The sequence below is a fragment of the Ptychodera flava genome, chromosome 7 (assembly GCF_041260155.1).
Source record: "Ptychodera flava strain L36383 chromosome 7, AS_Pfla_20210202, whole genome shotgun sequence".
Taxonomy (NCBI): Eukaryota; Metazoa; Hemichordata; class Enteropneusta; family Ptychoderidae; genus Ptychodera; species Ptychodera flava.
The window spans coordinates 547,378-568,714 of NC_091934.1; the positions used below are offsets into that span (position 1 = coordinate 547,378).

Below are 21,337 nucleotides of genomic sequence, written 5' to 3' on the forward strand. Positions count from 1 at the left end.
GCCACGCACTATTTTCCTCACAGATTTGACCCATTCTGACAGTGTGTCCAACTCTACATCCTCCCTTTTAGCCCATTTCCTGGCATAATCTTCAACTGAGTCCATAATGATCTTAAAAATTATGGTTCCAGTTGATCCTGTGAGGTTCTCTGAACTTGGGTCCACAAGATAATATCTTACGAAGGTGGTGATGTTCAACCAAGTTCAGATCACCAGTGATGACATGGCCAACTGGAGTATATTTGAAGGGAGATGTAGAGCGGTCACAGGATGCTGGTGTTTGAAGGAATTCATCAATTTTTAAGTGCCGCAATGCCTTATTGTAATTGAATATTTTATTGGAGATTGTCTTGGTGTATTGATATGACAGAATAGGTACAGACTGGTTCTTAAAGTATACAGGTATAGTTGATGAAATTTTTTGTTGTGTAGTATATTGCTGATATTAATGGCATCAATTCCTTTGTTAGTAAATGGAAGATGTATGAAATGACGATGATCATCAGTCATAGGTTCAGCACGAACAGGCTTGTATAGTCTGTATAGTGCAATGTCAGCAATAATACTAACCAGTCTGTACGGTTGTTTGTTCGGATCTGTCAAAGACAATCCCAATGCATAGACATGCAACCTTCTCAAGTCCTTGATGGAAAGAGCAAATAATGAAGTACGAATGTGATGGAGACCTAAAGGCTTCTGCAATAAAGGAAGCAGTTCATGAAATTTGTCATGGCAATTGGATGTAGCTGATGTATCCAATTTAGGCCGATGGTAACGCCTATGTCCATGACTACGTCTTCTACGGACAGAAGACTCAAATAGGTCCATCACATTCACTTCTGAACAACCAGGACTTGAGAGATTGCCTATATCTTTGATGTTGTCATTACAACCATAAGGCATTGCGGTACCTAACTGTCTAATCCAGTGGTATTCTCTCTGTCTACGGGATGGTGAACTAAGTGTGGGGCTGTTGGTTGGATGGTATTTTTTCAAGAATACGGACACGCATAGACAAAGTGGAGTGATCGTCCTGGTTAAAATGCTTATAAAGTTGCACATCCAAAGATCGATTCACTCCACTGCGATGTCCGTTCATTCTAGATCGTAAGCTGTTTCCTGTTTCACCAACATAAATGAGCCCGCACAATGAACACTCAATTCCATAGATTACGTTTTTTGTTGTGCAATTCAGAGGTTCCAGACATTTGGTAGAATAGGTCTTACCTGTCAAACTACTACTGAACTGTTCTGTAGTGATGAGCATACTACAGGTTTTGCAGTTTTTAATACCACACTTTGTGATAGAACCTGTATAATCACGATCATTTCATATGTTAGTCCAAGTTGGAAAGACTCATCAAAATATTTCATAAAGTATGTACAAGGGGTACGGACACTACAACACCAGCCAAAGCAAACCTGTACTGAAGCTGATCATTTACATTAAGTGTAGAAATAATAGCTGATTAATTGATGAAGAAACATGGTTTTCTTTCCATTTTGCCTTATCCTGTAAACTTTTCACCACAGTGTAATTAATTAGTCCCCACGGACACCGTCCGGGGGGACTTATAGGTTTGGTCATGTCCGTGCGTGCGTCCGTGCGTGCGTGCGTGCGTGTGTGCGTCCGTGCGTCCGTCCGTTCACGCAGATATCTCAGAGATGCCCAGGTCAATTTCTTTCAAACTTTGCACAAGGATAGTACCCTACCCCATACAGATGCACGTCGATTTGTTTCACAATGCGATCAAATTTGGCCGTGTTAGAGGACTTTTTAGTTTTCACCTCCATAGACTCCCATGTATAAGGCAATCTCCATAGACTCCCATGTATAAGGCAGTCCATAGACTCCCATGTATAAGGCAGTCCATAGACTCCCATGTATAAGGCAGTCCATAGACTCCCATGTATAAGGCAGTCCATAGACTCCCATGTATAAGGCCGAGAAAAATAAAACTTTAGTTTCTCATCGTATTCATATTGCAAAAAGGATGCAGTGACACAGTTTTCAGTCCCAACGGATGAAGTCCAGGGGGCTAATAGATTGGGTCATGTCCGTCCATGAGTCCATCCGTGAGTCCATCCTTTCACGCAGATATCTCAGATATTTTGACAAATGTCACGTGACCTCGGTGACCTTTGACCTCAAAATACATATTTGTCCATAACTCAGGAACCACAAGTGGTACACCTTCATATATGGTATGATGGCACAGCTTATGACGCCACATATTGTACCTCATTAATTATGTGCATATCTAATTTTGAGCAAGCCAATAGAGCTAGAGGTCTGATTTTTGGTATGTAGGGATAACTTAGCAATACAATTTTTTGACAAAATGTCATGTGACCTTGGTGACCTTTGACCTCAAATATACATATTTGTCCATAACTCGGTAACCACAAGTGCTACACCCTTCATATATGGTATGATGGGACAGCTTATGACGCCACATATTGTACATCATTAATTATGTGCATATCTAATTTTGAGCGAGCCAATAGAGCTAGAGGTCTGATTTTTGGTATATAGGGATAACTTAGCAATACAATTTTTTTGACAAAATGTCATGTGACCTCGGTGACCTTTGACCTCAAATATACATATTTGTCCATAACTCAGTAACCACAAGTGCTACACCCTTCATATATGGTATGATGGGACACGTTATGACGCCACATATTGTACCTCATTAGTTATGTGCATATCTGATTTTGAGCGAGTCAATAGAGCTAGAGGTCTGATTTTTTGTATATAGGGATAACTTAGCAATACAATTATTGTGACAAAATGTCACATGACCTCGATGACCTTTGACCTCAAATATACATATTTGTCCATAACTCAGGAACCACAAGTGGTGCACCCTTCATATATGGTATGATGGGAGACCTTATGATGCTTCATACTGTACCTCATTAATTATGCATATATCTAATTCTGAGCCAACCCATAGAGCTGGATGTCTGTCATACATATGCACATAGATTTGTTCTGTGATACGATCCAATAAGGCCGCCATGTGGCCATTTTATTACGATTCTTTCATGTCCTGAACTACAGCTCAGACATGTATCAAGCGAATTTATTCAAAAGTATTTTTATCACAGACCTAATGAAGAGGACTCTATCCTCTCTGAGGACCTGTAATCAAAGTACCCATTAACAAGTGGGGACTGTGTCATCAACGAAGACTTGTTGAAGATATTATTAAACTATATTTATGGTTCATGGTTTAATGTTATTCAGAGAACAACACTCTAATATAAATTTTGCATCAACAATAAGAACAAATTGAAAACTTTTAAGTTTTTTGATAAAACAGTAAAAATCATCAAGCTATAAAATTTCAAATATTAACCCTACTCACTGATTAATAGTTGTATTTAACTAGTTTGTAGGGTGGGGTACGGACACTACACAACATGCATTAAAGTTGTTTTCTACTAAAGTTAAGTCTGAACTAAAATTCATTGAACAAAAAATGGCAATGCTTGTACATATGTATTGACAAGCCAAATACTGGTCAATATGACATGCTACTGGAAGAAAAGACAACTGTTTTTAAAGACAGATCAATAATTTTGAAAAAGGTCAAGTTGCAACATAACAGTTGTATCAGTGGACCTGTCAAGATAACACTTTATCAACAAACTGCTTGATGTAGAAATATGTCATTTTAGCACTTGAAATAATGAAATTTACTCTTCATGAGATGAAGTGTCTCTTGTCAATGTCATGTGTAGAGAAACAAAATTGTTTTATCTTATTAGTCAACTGAAGGAAACCAACCCAACACACAACTGATTCACTGGATTCACTGAACGATCAATTCATATATTCTCATCTATTGCACAAGCTTTGATATTTGGTATACAGATGACTTTGGATATACTTAGATAATTTCATATAGCTTCAGGAAAAATAATAAATTTGTGTTTTGGAGGCAATTTTTGCAAATTTTAGTTAAAAAATCTTCTAAAAAACTGCTTGTCTCATAGCTTTGTAATTTGATATACAAGTTCCAAGACACAAACTAAGCCAACTTAATTTTGTATTTTTGGAGCTAATCTTTAGTCTGCGACCTGAAATAACCTATACCAACCCCAGATATCTTTTAAGACAGTTTTGTAAACTGTGAAAACAATGTAGTCATATTTGGTATCAATTTGTAGTGAAAGTTGACCAAGAAAACAAATCTGAGGTTATTTATGATACAATATAGTGGATCAACGTTAGCTAATATTTCGTTGAGGGATACCCAAACACTGATAAGAGATTTGTATCCACAAGAATGCCATGTGGCAAGATGCACTCTACTGTGAATACAGACTCCAGTACATGTCATTTTTACATTGAGTAGTTTATGTCAGCCCTGGGCAAGCCCAGGTTTTGAGTCAACTCAATATTGTCCATCAGTCTAGTTTCGGCTAGGCAATAGGGGAATCCAGTACTGCCTCAAAATTTGGGTCATGTCTGGACCAAGTTGATGCCCAACTGAACCTAAAAGTTTTCGCTCCAGTCTTTATCATTCCATGTTCTCAACACAATATCTTCCCACCAGGTTTTGCTCCACAAGTGGGACCACATCATCTGATTAACATTACTTGAAAGAAAGGCATTAGTTAACAAAGACATCAGAAACACTGTGCACTGGTTACATGCATTTCTGTACAATCTGCAAGTCCAATTCTGTCTCATAAAGTTCATGAAACCAATACTGGAGATGTCTCTGTAGTTCAAGTGTCATTTAGTAGTTAGATTAATTCTTTTTGGCAAAACTAGGCTGGTCCTGTAAAATGTGAAGGTGAACCAAATTTTTTCCCCAGAGAGGATTATTGTAATCTTGCCCAGGTCCGACCTAAATTTTGTGAATGTGAATATACAGTAGTATCTGTCTTAGTCCAATCATTCAGACAGTTGACAGGCCATTGGTTGATTAAGTAAATCATCACAGTATGGAGGGTAGCGCAGTGCAACTCATAAACATGATTAAGAACATGAGCAATTAAGGATGATGTCAGGTCACTCCACCACACAAACAGAATAAACAACAAATTTGACTAACTAATTATAACTCTCTGACACAATATAAATTTGTTCCTTCCAAGGTGCGAATTTATCATGGATCATTGAACAAACGACCGGTGTTTTTCTGCTTTTGATCACAACTTTCAGCTTTTTGTGGACAATCATGTTGACTTCCAATATATTTGCTTACAATAATTGTCAAATTATAGTTATACATTTTATCTGAAACCAATAAATATTCACATTTTCTGTTACACATACTACTCACACAACTGGGAAATAATTGAAATTTTTTTGACTGACGTCCAACATTTGATATCATTTAAGCTGTTGGTAGTTTCATTCTTATCAGTTTAGTTGGTGTGTATATTGCACCTTATATTCCGACTTTGTCTGTGTATTACTTTAAAGGCATGCGTTGGCACCAGATTGTCTCATCAGAAAATTTACCCACCAGATTACAATTTCAATGGAAAACAAAAGGCTATCACACCTCCATAATCCTCTTACAGACTAGAACAAAGGCGATCCCAGGGATCGCGAGCAATGCCTTTAATTTGATATCCAAACATTTCAAGTTTGGGCCACCAAATTTTTACTGTTGATCTTCAAAATTGAAAATTGGTCATTAAAACGGACTACTGTCTAAACATTGAAAATTAAAACCTTTTGCAAATACAAATAGCACTTTTTGTTTGCAAGTGAAAAACAGGAAACAGGAACATGTACTTCATTTCTTTAGATGCGAGCAACACTATTTTTTATATTTATGCAAGAATCATTATTATCACTAGTGCTATTAATATTAATTGTGGTTTTTCCAAAAGCTGATTCAAACCTATCATCTGATTTCTCTTAAATATCACAGCACAGTTATTTCAGATGCTAGGCCAGTTGTTGAATGTCTATTTCGAGGGGTTTTAGCTAACTGACTGCTATGCTAGGTAAATTACCGTAGTGTTGTAGATATTGTGAGCTCAAGCCTCAAAAAGTAATGCATCACATTTAAATTAATGACACTTACTATACTGGCACATGTTGTTGATATAGAGATGTACTTGCACTGAAAGGCATTGAGCAGCATCAAGCTATTGCTATTTGGCATATTTAATGAATGATCATCTCAGGAACCCCTTGTCTAATAAACATTGACGTTTCAAGACTTTTTATCCAATCGCCTGATTGTATAAGAGTCCACCTTATGTCAGACACAGACAGCAAAGAAACTAAAGTATAGGCCCTGATGGCAGTTTTCTATGTTGGCTATTGATTAATATCTGTGTACCGGTATATAGGGGTGGGGTTGGGGGTGTCGGTAAGTATGAGCCGAAATTAAACATTTCTTCTGCCATTAGAATAGGACCTGTACACTCACTATAACTGGTAGTATACTATGTACATGTTCCATACCATCCATGTATATCGTAGCTACAAGGTCATCGGCACTATTTTTATCCAGGGCAAAATTCCTGTACAAAAACGTACTGGGTGTTGTGTTGACCCCCCAAATTACCTTATTGAATCCATCTGTCAATTGAAATTACATTTTAGTGTTTGACTTCACACTGATTATACATGGTTACATTATAATTAAACCACTCAGCAGTGTACTAGAGGTATATCAAACCTTTTACTTCAGTCAAATCCAAATCAGTGTAATCCACTGGAAAAGGGGTACGGACACTACATGGGGGTACGGACACTACATTTGGCCTATAATTCAAAAATATTTTTTTAAATGGTGATTGTCTAAGATGAATGCATATATCATTCATCTATACCAAGTACTACAATATGTATTTTACCTTTGTTTGCTGAAAGCCTAATATAGGTGTGGAATTAAATGGTGGGGTACGGACACTACATAAATTTCCGGAAAATTTAGGCTGAGTCTTTGGCAAATTCTTGAAAATAAACGAATGGATGCCTATGACAGTAGAGTTTATTACAGTACTTGACAGATACCTGCAATGGATTTTAACAACATTTTACAAAATAACTATAGAATAGAACTAAGTTACACACTGAGTTAATTGTCCATTATGAAAAACGAAAAAATCCGTAACGATGGGCTATTTTTGGATTTATTAATGGTGTTAATCAACTGGTGAATAGCATACCATGGCGTTACTTACTACTTGTATTAGACATCCTTAAGACCACACAGAAAGAAAAAACATGTACCTTTACTATAGTTTACATGTTGAAAACAGCATTTTCTTAATTAACTTTAAGTTGAAAAATGCAGTGTACCTTCGTAACAGTCAAATTTGACCATTTTCACACCACAAAAAATGCCATATCTTTGCCAAACATGGTCCGATTTTTGTAATTTTTGCTTTGATTTGCTCAGAAAATCTTACTCAGAAAGCTATCACAAGAGTAAATATATACTGTAAAATAGTTTTTTAGAATTTTTTCCGTAACGCTCAAGAACAAAAGTTGGTACACTCAATTGTGAAAATGCCGAAATCAGAGATTTCACCACCTTAAAAGTTCTGGTCAAACCCGACTTCCAAGGACTGACTCTTGCTTTTATACTAGACGATACTAGATTCTGTCAAATCGCGCTAAATATCCGATATTTATCGGAGATTTCAGCCCTTTATACCGGATTACAGCCCTGGGCCCTGGGCCGTTATTTAGCTACATGTGTGAAGCAGACAATGTAGCCATTTTCTGTTTAACGGCCCTGGGCGTACTCTCAGAAAAATCCGGTATGAAAATACTGTGCTGGATTCACACGCAAAAAGACTGAGTCAGTAAATTTCAATCGACAGGGGATGGAAAGAATTCGGAAAGACAATGGGAAATTAAAGAGTAAAGTATGCAACGTCTTTTGATTTTTTTTTGCTGTCAAGGTCGGAAAATAATTTCAACTGAAACGACCACGGACTAAAGAGTTTGTACTTCACACACGCTTAAAAACTTCACGTATATTCAAGTTTTGATATCGAGCTTACCAAAATCAGTAGGCTCAAGGTTTCCTACGGTCCCTCCCTTTGTAGAGGGACCGTGCGCTGACCGTGGTTCGACACATGATAATTCATTGGCGCTCTTGTTTTCGATGTCCTGAAATATCGTTCATTTACCAACTAAAGAAATTTTTTGAAGGCTAAGTCATTCGATTGAATTAATAGAGATTAAGAAAGCACAAGTTTCTGTCAGTGTTCGAATTGATAAGGGTAAGAATGAAATTATGTTTTAAGGCAACATAGGGTGGTCAAATGAAAAGAGTGGTTGAACTGATTGGGTAAACAGCACCACAAAAACTGACAGTTAACTGATTCCATTGTTTATGCAAGGACACTCTGTATAAACAATAGATATGCAAATACACACAGCCTGGCGTGAACATTGGTGAGTCGACAATGCCATACCCAGTGGAAGATGGTCCCTTCCATATCACATGATGAAAGCGCCAAGCTTGGCACTTTTTTCCCATGATTCAAATTACATGGAGTAGATGAAGCCCTAATGCAACTTCCGGTGATATATTTATCTGCTTTTGTAAAAAATCACACGAGTTATAAACGGCAAAAATGGCTTTTCCGGAATAAGCAACCACAAAGCTAGCACATGTAAAAATCATCCTTGGTGAACTTCCACTTTAAGTATTAGCCACAACATAACCAATTCTGCCTTAAGTATAGTGTCAAAAGACCTCTGCACTCCCTATATCTGATATTGTATTATGTACATCTTCCATACCATCTATAGTAGCTACAGGGAGTATTGCCCTATATGTTTTAATAAACAACATAATACATGAATTGAGTGGAATTTAAGAATTTCTGTTATATTTTTAATATGCCAAATATTGATTTCTAATTAGGTCGCTTACTGTTTCTTCCTCACCAGATTCTAACTAAAGAAGATATAATTCAAGAAGTTTCTGGTTTTCATATCGTGTTGAAAAGAAAACAACCATGTCATCAGTGAAAGTTGCAGTGAGGGTGCGTCCATTCAATGCCAGGGAAATATCAAGGGGATGCACTTGCATTATTGATATGGACGGCAACAGAACCAGTAAGTCTTACTTCCTAAGTGTTCCTTGTGATAGAATGGAGTGTTAGATGCTAGATCATGCATGTTATTGTTAGGCACAAGGCAGGTATGTTAAGGTAGTATGCACCTTGAAAATTCACTGACAGTCAGATCCAACTTTTCCCAGCTGTACAATTGCCATATCATACATTTCCAGGAAGTGTAAAAATGTACTCCATTTAATCAAAACATTGTAGTTTATGTCTCTTTCAAATTTGTCACTGTCCGTTTACAGCAATGCCGTTACAACACATAATTCCAGCAATAAGTTTGAATGCAGTGTACAGTTACCATGACACCAACAAACATGGCCATCGGCTCATGGATTGCAGAATACAAGCACTCCATAAAAATGAGTCTTTGACTTTGTGAGATATTTGCTGATAAAAATAACCCGCTAACCAACTTTACAATATAATGTACAAAAGAAGACTGTGAAAGTATGCACGGTCTTATTGGATGTCGATGTTGGTGATGAATTACACCTTATCCCATCAGATCAATTTACTTCAGCAAGTTTGGATCTGACGCTGAGTGGCATCATTTTGACACAGATTTGTGCGGACTAGAAAAGTTACGAGAAGCTGATTCTGGAGTTGGGGATGACCAACTTCACGCTCCTCAACCAAGCTACTACAAAATATGTAGTAGCTTTAGTTTCACATTTCAACTCTATCTTGGCATATTTCTCAGCAACGTTCCCAAAATTTTCGGCATTTTCACAATTGTGTGTACAAACTTTTTTTCTTGAGTGTTACAGAAAAAATTCTAAAAAACTACAGTACTGAAAAGTATACATTTACTCTTGTGATAGCTTTTTAAATAAGATTTTCTAGCAAATCAAAGCAAAAATTACAAAAATTTGACCATGTTTAGCAAAGATATGGCATGTTTTGTGGTGTGAAAATGGTCAAATTTGACTATTATGAAGGTTTCAACTTTAAGAAAAAGCTGTTTTCATAATGTAAAATCTAGTAAAGGTACATGATTTTTCTTTCGGTGTGGTCTTAAGGATGTCTAATACAGGTAGTAAGTAACGCCATGGTATGCTATTCATGAGTTGATTAACACCATTAACCCTTTCCCTGCCAAGTCGGTGAAAATCCGCTTCAAATTCGGTGTAGCTAGAATCTGAGCAGCCACGGTCGTTATCCTGCCAAGGTGGTCGAAATCGGGCTATTTTTCGGTACCCCCTTTCCTGCCAAGTCGACGGCACTACATGTATCAATCCCCTGCTCACGCTAGGGTAGTTCGAGGACAGGTTTCGGTCGAGGAGCGGCTTTTTCTCTTGAATGGGTTCACAGGGAGTTGAACGACAGGGAAAGGTGCAGAAGCTATCCGACCAGTCCCCTACCCCGGTGGGGGACTGGTTTTTTGGGGGGGATGAGTAGCGTACTTGGTAGGTTAGCACGGTGACGTATCCTAGCGGAGTTTGGGCTTACTTGGCTCTGAGGCACTACATAGATTGCGGCCGAAATTGACCGTCTCAGCAACGCTAATCCGTAAGGCAACGTCCTAAGACTGCCTCAGCTGGAGATGCAATTTTTTGCCAATGGTGCAAGACGAAAATCACAGACTCAGTCCTGATTGACAGGAAGTGTGGACCGATTTTGACGGGCACGGCTTGATTAGTCCCTTCCATGGAACTGATCCGAACGGACTTGAGCGACACTTGTGAAGGGTAACCATCGCTTTTATCCGACTTGTCACCTCCTCGAAAAGACTACCGCTCAGATGTCGGACATTGTCGGCTGCATTTGGCTCTAGACGTTCAAGCCGTGCAAGGAAACACACCGCCTCAGCTTTGCCACTCATGAACATGGTATTATTATTTATTACCATTGTTCACTGATTTGGCGGCCTTGGTTAGGTTCGTGATTGTTGTTCACCAACTTTTTACGCCTATGTTGTCCCAATGATGTTCAGCTAATGGCCGAGTCTAACGGCAGTTGGCAAACCTTTGTTTGGTTTATACATAGTATGACCGACTCAGGTAGAGGTACCTGTCTGTACGTTTAGAGTTTTACGCAATTTGGTGTCAATGACGCGTCGTCATTACCGCTGATGACGTAGACGTGCTGGCCACGTTATTAGAACGAGCCATGTTTGCCCAACGGACGAGGCCGTTGGCAATTTTGGTATCCTCGATCTTTGACCGCCTTAGTTGGGTAAGCCGCTCAGAAGGCGACAGTTATGACCCAAACAAGCCGCTGAAGCACTGTTCGTCGCCATACAGGAACGTTACGGCCAGTCCATTACTGCTTAAGGGCGATCTGTCGGGTTGGCTTGTCACTGACTTGGATGACAATATGCCCTGCTCGGGCATACTTAGAAGGGACATGAGGTTAAAGATACAGGTTTTCCACCCATACTAAATACGGACCTGGGCCAATGTCCTTGGATGGCAGGTGCGTACTGCCACGTTTCCAGCTGGACAGAATGTCAAGTTAAGATGCTAATGACACTGACTTTGTTATGCTAAGTGCTCAAGGCATTTGCATTGTAAACGAGTATTATTAGCATATAAAATGGTACGGACAGGCAATTTACATGATGAGTAGGAATGTCAGCGCCGGTTGGTGGACTGATTGCCGTAGGTCCATTATAATAACAGGTTGCTGCATATATTAACACCCCTGCGTCCAATCATATCCAGGGCTTTGTTTCCCTGTTGCGTTAAAAGGGGGGACCTGCCGGTGTTTGGACACTGTTCGAGACATGAGCTTGACGGACCTGGAAAGTTTTCTGAAGGCGAGCAGACAACTGAAGCTCAAACCTGCTGCAGAGTCCCGGGGCGGTAGTGGTAGCAGTGATAGCTATGATATTCCTACTAAATGTTCTAAGAAGTCGGGCAAGAAACGCTCCCGTAAGGCGAAGCAAACTCCAGCTGAAAAACCCAGTGGTAAGCGTAAACGTAAGACTGACCATTCTCCCAACAACGATGATGGTGGGTCACCGGCTGCCAGTGGTTTTCCCCCGGCTGCTCCGGGAGAGACTACTCCACCTGCAGAGACTACATCTGCTGCTCTTGGAGAGACTACTCCACCTGCAGAGACTCCATCTGCTGCTGCTAGTGAGACAGTTAGTAACGAGATGCCTGTTGCCATGGGTTCTCCCCCAGCTGCTCTGGGAGAGCACCACCGGTTGCGGTCACCATGAGCCCTCATCCTGCCACAGGAGAGGTTCCAGTGCCCAGTGCGAAAGAGGTTGAGTCCTTGTCATCAGCAGACGCTGTCGAGCCTGCACCTGCCATAGTTTCATGTGCTGTGATGTCCATGCCAAAAAGAATCGTGCGCAGAGTTTGTTATCAGGACAGCCCACCTGATGAGCCAGAGATGATCCTTGATGCCGCTGCAGGCGAGTTCAGACCCAGATGCCCAGACGACGGTGATTTCACCGCTGAGTCCGACTCGGAGGTTGATGAGGATGCGGCAGAGGACGATTACTTTTATGAAAGGCAGTATGCAGGTGAGGCAAGCTCTGAGGACAACGATGACATTGCTGCTGTGTTGGCGGAGGATGACACCCCTCCTGTCTGGCATATGTCAGAAACTACCGATGCTAATATATTTGAGGAGACTGAGTTTGACCTTGAAAGAGGCCCGACCTTCACCTTGCCCAGCCACTCCCGTGAGATTGAATACTTTTTAAAGTTTATTCCACCTACACTGATCAGATTGGCAAAAGATGAGACAAATAAATACGCCAAATACCACCAGCGATATATCGCTAGAAAGATCGACAAAAACTGGCGTAACACCTACTACCGAGAGGTGCAGGCCTTCATTGGCGTCTTAGTCTGTGTGAGTATTGACTGTAAACCATCAGTGAAGGATTATTGGTCTAGCGATCCATTTCTGAGAAACCGGGGTATTTGTACTGTGATTACCCGCAGTCGGTTTCAGCAGCTTATGCGATATTTTCATCTGGCAGATCCAGAGAACGATCCACGTCATGATCCCGATGAGGCATGTTGCCAACGTCGGTGCGAGGAGGATTGCCTATGGATGGAGCCCATAGTTGACAGGTGCATTCATAATTATAAGATGGGTAGAGAGATCTCCATCGACGAGGGCTTGGTGCGATTTAAGGGCCGTTCTAAATTTAAGCAGAGATTACCGCATAAGCCTGACAGAGACGGTTTTAAGATATGGCAACTAGGCGACTCCAGCACAGCATACATCGCTAACTTTGCACCGTACCTAGGTGTTAAATTTCAGGATCGGACTGACGGGAGACGGCAGGAGCGAGGTGTGGTGAAAAGAATTACGATGGAGCTAGTCCAGCCATTTTGTGGATATAATCACAGCCTCTTTTGTGATAGCCTGTTTAGCATGGTCGTTACTGCCAGAGAGCTGATGGAGACTGGGATCTACATGGTCGGGAGCTTTTATGCCGTAATCGCCGCACCATACCCCCTCAATTAATTCCGCGGGGTAAGAGGAATCGTCTTTCTCTGTCAGTTGGGGATATGAAAGCCACGACCAGAACGTGCTCTCGTTATAACATCACCGCTTATCTGGATAGTAATGCCCAGGTGCTGATATTGAATACAGTCTATCCACCCTTGGAGTGCGTGCCAGTGGGGGAGGGAGACAAGCAGCGACGAGTGCCTCTGTCGCTGTATAATTATCGCCAGTACATGGGAGGTGTCGACCACGCCAACCAGAAGCGCAAGTACTTTCACACTGGGCGCAAGAACCACAGATGGTGGACATATCTGGCATGTTATCTGATTGATGTTGCCCTTGTGAATGCATTATATGTTTCAAGCATGTACACCCTGATAGTAAGCTGACCCATAAGATGTTTCATCTCTGTGTCGGAAAACAGCCCATTGGCGGTTATTGTGGGCGATCGCAGCCCAGTGTGAGAGAGGTCGAGGCCACCGTTTCTCTTGCCTGGTACATCAATCCCCCTAATCAGCAGATGCACGTTGTCAGCCGTTTGGAGGGACGGCAGAAATGCTGTGAAGTGTGCAGCGGAGAGGGTAAGACAACTGCCAGCAGACGACTGTCTGAGACGTCCAAAGATGTAGTCTACGTCTGTGCGGAGTTCATCTTCATGAGGGCGAGTGTTTTGCAGCGTTTCATCATCGCATGATGCTGCGAGGCAAGAGGAGCGTTGGCGTGCAGACCTCTGCTCAGACACCCTGTGTTCGCGCTGCCCATTCACCACGTTCGCAAATGCGAATCGAAATCAGCAGTGGCGAAGAAAAATCGATCCTAATTCGCCACAGTGGCGAAAGTGATTTTTGTTGAAAAAATTCCGCAAAATAAGCAAAAACGTGGGTTTTTTTGTTTGTTGATCTGCGCTTCTCTTTCGGCGATTTGCGAAAAAACTATATCTACTTCCGTATTGTTCTCTTCGACGTACGCCATTGCAATCGAGCAAAGTCTCGCGAGAGATTTGACGTCAATTTGTATAGGGTACAGCATGCACATAAATGACTATCGCGAGAATTGAAAATGCAGGCAGACGCAATCGAGCCCTAGTCTCGCGATAAATTTGACGTCATTTTGTCCAGTGTACCATCATGTGTACAGCAAGCAAAGCGAACACTCGCGAGAATTGAAACTACAGCAGACATATGCATTTTAATCGTGGTCACAACGCAACGTTCAGTGTTGAAATTTATTTGCATCATGGTCTAGACGTTCAGTGTTGCGCATTTTAATCGAGGTCTTATTTTAATGGTGGTCGATTTGCATTGCGGACCTCATGGTCCCGTATTGATGTTCATTAAAATCGCTAGCTCTGCATGGCAGGGCTGTGTGTTACCGGCGTTATGCGGCCTCCCACCACAGAGCTATAAAATCGCCGTCCTAACGACGCATTCCGTGTTGTTGTTGATTTGCATCGCGGTCTCGACGTTCCGTGTTGTTGTTCATTAGAGAGGTTATAATCTAATTACGTGTACGTCTGAAGGCACACACGCGTATCCATGCTCAGTTCTGATTTTTTTGGTTGATTTTGCAGTATTGTTTTTTCAGAAACATACAAAATTCGTCTAAGTTTTAAGAAACAATTTCTCTGAGCGAGGACTATTCAAGCTCGTTGTATCCTCGCATTAAATTTACCGATTTTCTGTAAAACAGTTATTTATGTGGTTTAGGGAAATCTTTGTGACAGCTTCAGGTAAAAAGTTGAATTAGACGACAACATTTCATTTATGTCAGGAAATCATAGCACGTACGTCTTGTACAATGTACAGGTGAACTCTACGGATTTTTCTGATATCAAAGATGTTTTCTAATTTACAATGATACTCATACTAAACGAGATTTCCTGTGTAAATTCCCGCAAATCACTACACGTAATTAAGACTACGTGTAGAAGTGTCGTTTGACGACATTCCGAACGTCTGTGCCACATGTACGCGACGTCTTGTATGACGTGACAAAGACGCTACGTGTACTGATGGAACGTAATTACGGGTAACCAAACTTTTATTTTAATAGCAGTCCGAACGTTCAGTGTTGCTGTCATTCTGTTGATTTGCATCGCGGTCCCAACCTTCCGAGTTGCAGTTCATTGTAATCGTGGTCTCAACGTTGCGTGTTGCTGTCGATTTGCATCGCGGTCCAGAATCAAGCAATTTCCAGTGTTAAAATGAAGTCTCAATTGGATACAAGGTTGATGTGTAGATAGTTTATTCTTGTGCATGCAACCGACATTGGAGATTATAGCATTATAGAAAGCTTTGTTTTCGTAAAAATGTGTGGCTAATAAAATTTGTTTGTGGCTAATAGAAATTTGAAACTATTCGCCACAGTGGCTAACAGCTTTCCAAACCCAGCGCTAACACAGACACCTAAGACGACACCCACCATCAAGACAACCTGATGTAGATAAACTCATAACACGGACCGGGGATAGCTTCTCCCTACAGTGGTGCTCTTCTTGACTGTATTCTTGCGATTTTACACGGACCCTGATCAAATTTTGAGCTTGGTTGTGCCGTTTGTTAGTGCTTTGATTGTAAATTGAAACACGGATTATTTTGTACCACGATTTGATTTTTGTAACATGGACCTGGGCACTCAGACGTCGAATCAGACTCCGAGATTTATTGTTTGGCATATTGGAAATTATTCCCGAATAAAATACTCTACCATGACCGCATATTTTTAGCTCCGCTGTCAGCGACGCGGAGCTTATCAAATAGGTTGATTTTCCGTCGTCGTCTGTGTTGTCCGTCATCCGTCAATAATTGCCTTCTCCTCTGAAACCGCAAGTCCAATTGCTTTGAAATTTTATATGCAGTTCACTTTGGGTGACCTCACTTAAGTTTGTTCAAATCGTGGTAAAATTTGCATATTTGTATTTTGGGGGCATTTTTTGGTGTTTTTGGTAAAAAAATCTTCCTCTCTGAAACCGCTTGTTCGATTGCTTTGATTGCGATTGAGGGTGACTTCAAGTCAGATTTGTTCAAATCATGGTGAAATTTGCATATTTGTATTTTAAGTCCCCACGAACACCGTCCGGGGTGGACTTATAGGTTTGCTCATGTGCGTGCGTGCGTGCGTGTGTGTGTGCGTGCGTGCGTGCGTGCGTGTGTGTGTGCGTCTGTCCGTTCACGCAGATATCTCAGACATGCCCTCGTCAATTTCTTTAAAACTTTGCACAAGGATAGTACCCTACCCCATACAGATGCACGTCGATTTGTTTCACAATGCGATAAAATTTTGCCGTGTTAGAGGACTTTTTAGTTTACACCGCCATAGACTCCCATGTATAAGTCAGATCTCCATAGAATCCCATAAGGCCAAGTAAAATAAAAATTTAGTTTCTCATCGTATTCATATTGCAAAAAGGATGCAGTGACAGAGTTTTTAGTCCGCACGGATGAAGTCCATGGGGCTTATAGATTGGGTCATGTCCCTCCGTTCACGCAGATATATCAGATATTTTGACAAAATGTCACGTGACCTCGGTGACCTTTGACCTCAAATATACATATTTGTCCATAACTCAGTAACCACAAGTGCTACACCCTTCATAAATGGTATGATGGGACACCTTATGATGCCACATGTACCTCATTAATTATGCACATATCTAATTTTGAGCAAGCCAATAGAGCTAGAGGTCTGATATTTGGTATATAGGGATAACTTAGCGATACAATTTTTTTTGACAAAAATGTCACGTGACCTCGGTGACCTTTGACCTCAAATATACATATTTGTCCATAACTCAGTAACCACAAGTGGTACAACCTTCATATTTGGTATAATGGAAGACCTTATGACACCTCATACTGTACCTCATTAATTATGTGCATATCTAGTTCTGAGCAAGCCAATAGAGCTGGATTTCTGATTTTTGGTATATAGGGATAACTATAGGATAGAAATTTTTTGACCAAATGTCATGTGACCTCGATGACCTCTTACCTAAAATATATTTGTGTCAATAAATAAGTAACCACAAGTGCTATATCCTTTATATTTAGTAGGATGGAAGACCTTATGACAACACACGCTTTACCATTAATTATGCACATATACTGGGCAAACGAATAGAACTAGAGGTCTGATTTTTGGCATATAGGGATTAATTAGCAATACAATTTTTTTTCAAAATGTCACGTGACCTTGATGACCTTTGACCTTGATTATACATATATATGCATAACTCAGTAACCACAAGTACTATACCCTCCAATTTTATAGGATATTAGACCTTAAGATGTCACATCTTGTACCTCATTTATTATGCGCATATGTATTTCTTGTCTGGCCAATACAGCTAGAGGTCTGATCTTTTTTCCCGATTAGAACCATAACTTAGACTAGGTATACCACACAAACATGCTATGGCTTCTGAAAACGCTCAGTGTGTAAGCGTGTGGGAATGTTCGAAGCATTTTTTCTCGTTTAATTTGGCAAATTATCAACAAATACCTCAATACTTCAAGTTACCCCTTTCTTCTCAATCGTTTCCTGGAGTGTCAAAGTCATACGAACGAAAATGAGTGAAAAATTTCGATGCAAAAATCGTGCATCGGCGAGAGCGGCGGCCATATTTTCAACGCGCTATTTTTAGACCACTGAGCCTGTGTATACACAGCGTACTATCGCATTTGAGCCCAAGCGTAAAGAGACTGAAAGTATTCATAGATAGATAGCCCATGATTCGACCTTTATTTTCATGTTTTTCGTTTGAATTTTGGCCAAATAGTCGCTTTTTTAGCGAGTTTTTTTTTTAAAGCCTCTAAAAACATTAAAATGACTTTTAATTAACAAACGAAATAAAAAAATAAGAAATATAATTAATTATCTACAAAATAAAAATATTTTTGACAAGCTGAATCATGCAGCTCAAAAGCGAACAATCATCATTTTGGAGGAGTGTGAGCGATTTTCGCGGGGATTCCCCAGATCTGCTATTCATAGCTGCAGCGCTCAAAAACGCAGTCAGTTTCTGTGAAACGGGATGAAATTTTCTCTCAGCTAGGCGTTTCTAGTTACTCTTTAGAAATGTTACTTATTTATCAGTTGTTGTTTTACCGTTTTATGACACATTTTTTTGATTCAATCACTTGTTGACCTGAAAAACAACGATATTTAGTACTCTTTTTCTACAGACTTTAGTAAGTAGCTGCCGGTACGGCTGTCAAAATACAATCGTTTTCAAAGAACATTTTGAGTGAACTTTGTAAATGAACATTCTGAACCATAGTGTAATGTTATGCTTGGAATTTTGTTGCTTTTGAGATTAAGTCGTAAATATTTTTATAATGATTGTTTAAGTTATAGTTATTTTTTGTGTTCCTTTCCATTATCAAACATCGACAAGAATTAAACTACATGTAGCTCTAATCACTTAAATGAGAATTACTTTCCGGTTTTGTAATAGGTAAAGAAAAAAATAAGTTGATTTCTTTTGATCCTTTCTACATATTGGTATTTTTTCCTGGTTGAAAGTTACTAATATCCTTAACCCTTAGTCTTTACAATCTTAGGAAAAAAGTGAAACGATTGATTTAATAAAAGAAACTTTATTGTGACACAGTTCAGTCATTTTCATTACTCTGAAGTTCAAAATTCAGTGTGCTATACTCCTATCTTGGCAGTGCTGAACTCTTCTGTAGTAGTATCTGCAATTGAAGATTACTTCACAACAGTTTCAAATTCCATTTACTTTCAATTTGATTTTTTCCAACAACCAAAAAATATTGTGGATCATGGTAAGATTAAAACCCCACATATTCTAATGGTACAGTAATATCTAATTATATAATTGAGGCGTTAATAAAAAACAAAAAATGCATGTTTAGGAAATTATGAAAATGTAAATCAGAGCTGTTGAAGATCATTTAATTTTCAGGGTGTTGCAAAATCATTTGTGTATGTCCATTGGCAGTTCTGAGATGAGCTGTCTTGGCATACAAAAGAAATTTGTTGATAACTGATAATTTAATTAAAAGAATGGTTGCCATGGCAACATTTGGTGTAGGTTATTTTTAGTCCCCGCGCACGAAGTCCGGCGGGGACTTATAGATTGGGTCCCGTCCGTGTGTCCGTCCGTCCGTCCGTCCGTCCGTCCGACATCAACAGTTTCTCAGACACTGCACCAATTTTGTTCAAACTTGGCACAAAGGCATAGCACTATGACCTACAGATGCACATTGATTTATTTTGCAATACGATCCAATATGGCCGCCAGGCGGCCATTTTATTACAATTTTTTCATGTACGGAGCCATAACTCAGACATGTTTCAACCGATTTTATTCAAACTTGGTACAAGGACATTGACCTATGTCATAGATGTGCGCGTCAATTTGTTTTGTGATATGATCCAATATGGCAGCCAGGCGGCCATTTTATTACGATTTTTTCATGTACAGAGCCATAACTCAGGCATGTTTCAACCGATTTTATTCAAACTCGGTACAAGGACATTGACCTATGTCATATATATGCATGTCGATTTGTTTTGTGATACGATCCAATATGGCCACCAGGCGGCCATTTTATTACGATTTTTTCATGTACAGCGCCATAACTCAGACATGTTTCAACAGATTTTATTCAAAGTTGGTACAAGGACATTGACCAATGTCATATATATGCGTGTGGATTTGTTTTGTGATATGATCCAATATGGCCGCCAGGCGGCCATTTTGTTATGATTTTTTCGTGTACAAAGCCATAATTCAGGCATATCTCAACTGATTTTATTCAAAGTTGGTACAAGGACATTGACCTATGTTATACTTATGCACATTGAATTGTTTTGTGATACGATCCAATATGGCCGCCTTGTGGCCATTTTTTTACGACTTTCCATGTCCTGAACAATAACTCAGACATGTATCAAGCAAATTTATTCAAAGTTGGTACAAGGACATTGACTTATAGTATACATAAGTACATTGATTTGTTTCTCGATATTGTCTGATATGGCCACATGGTAGCAATTTTGTTATGGTTTTTTCATGTCGAGAGCCATAACTCTAGCAAGTCTCAACTGATTTTATTAGTTTGTACCTGGACATTGACTTATGTAATACATATACGTGTTGATTTTTTAAACAGTAAGATCAAATATCGCTGCGTGGCGGCAAATTTGTTACGATTTTCTCATGTACTGAGCCATAACTCAGACATACCGGTATTTCCACCAGTATCATTCAAAGTTGGTACAAGGACATTGACCTATTTCATACATGCTCGTCAGTTGTTTCACATCATGTAGCAGTATCATGTCAATTATTGAAGTTTCATAATTAGGTTGATATGTCAGAAATACTGCATCAAATTTCATGAAACTTTGTACAGATGTTAAGCTCACATTGCTTTAACAGTGAAAAAGACATTTATCAGTGTCATTTTAATTAATTTGTAATTGCATATGTAATGAACTTTCCTAATTAGAGTGATATATCCACAAATACAACGTCAAATTTGATGAAACTTGATACAGATGTTGATCTCATAGTGTTGTAAATACTACATTAAACTTTATGAAATATGGTACCGGTTATCTATTAGTGTTAGGATAGAATGAAAAAATGTTTTGCAACATCCTGTCAACTAATTCCCAGTTGACTCATTTAATGACCTTTAGGATAGTGGCCTACATTGGTTTTATGTTTTTCATCACCATGGAACTCATTCTTGGCCATTGAGTGCCATCTTTATCAAAGTATTTTTATCACAGAACCTGTAATCAAAGTACCCATTAGCAAGCGGGGACTGGGTCATCAACGATGACTTGTCTTGTTGCGAAAGTAGATATTCCT

General features: G+C 39.7%; 1 protein-coding gene across 16 annotated transcripts in view; it reads left to right on the forward strand.

Moving 5' to 3' along the window:
• Positions 1-21,337, forward strand: part of LOC139137831 (kinesin-like protein KIF1A) — a 668,091-nt gene that overhangs the window by 20,563 nt on the left and 626,191 nt on the right. For all 16 annotated transcript variants that reach the window (XM_070706099.1, XM_070706106.1, XM_070706100.1 and 13 more), the window contains exon 2: positions 8,897-9,064. In XM_070706099.1, coding sequence (XP_070562200.1) covers positions 8,965-9,064 — 100 coding nt within the window. In that variant the 5' untranslated portion in view covers positions 8,897-8,964. The remainder of the gene's footprint in view (positions 1-8,896; positions 9,065-21,337) is intronic.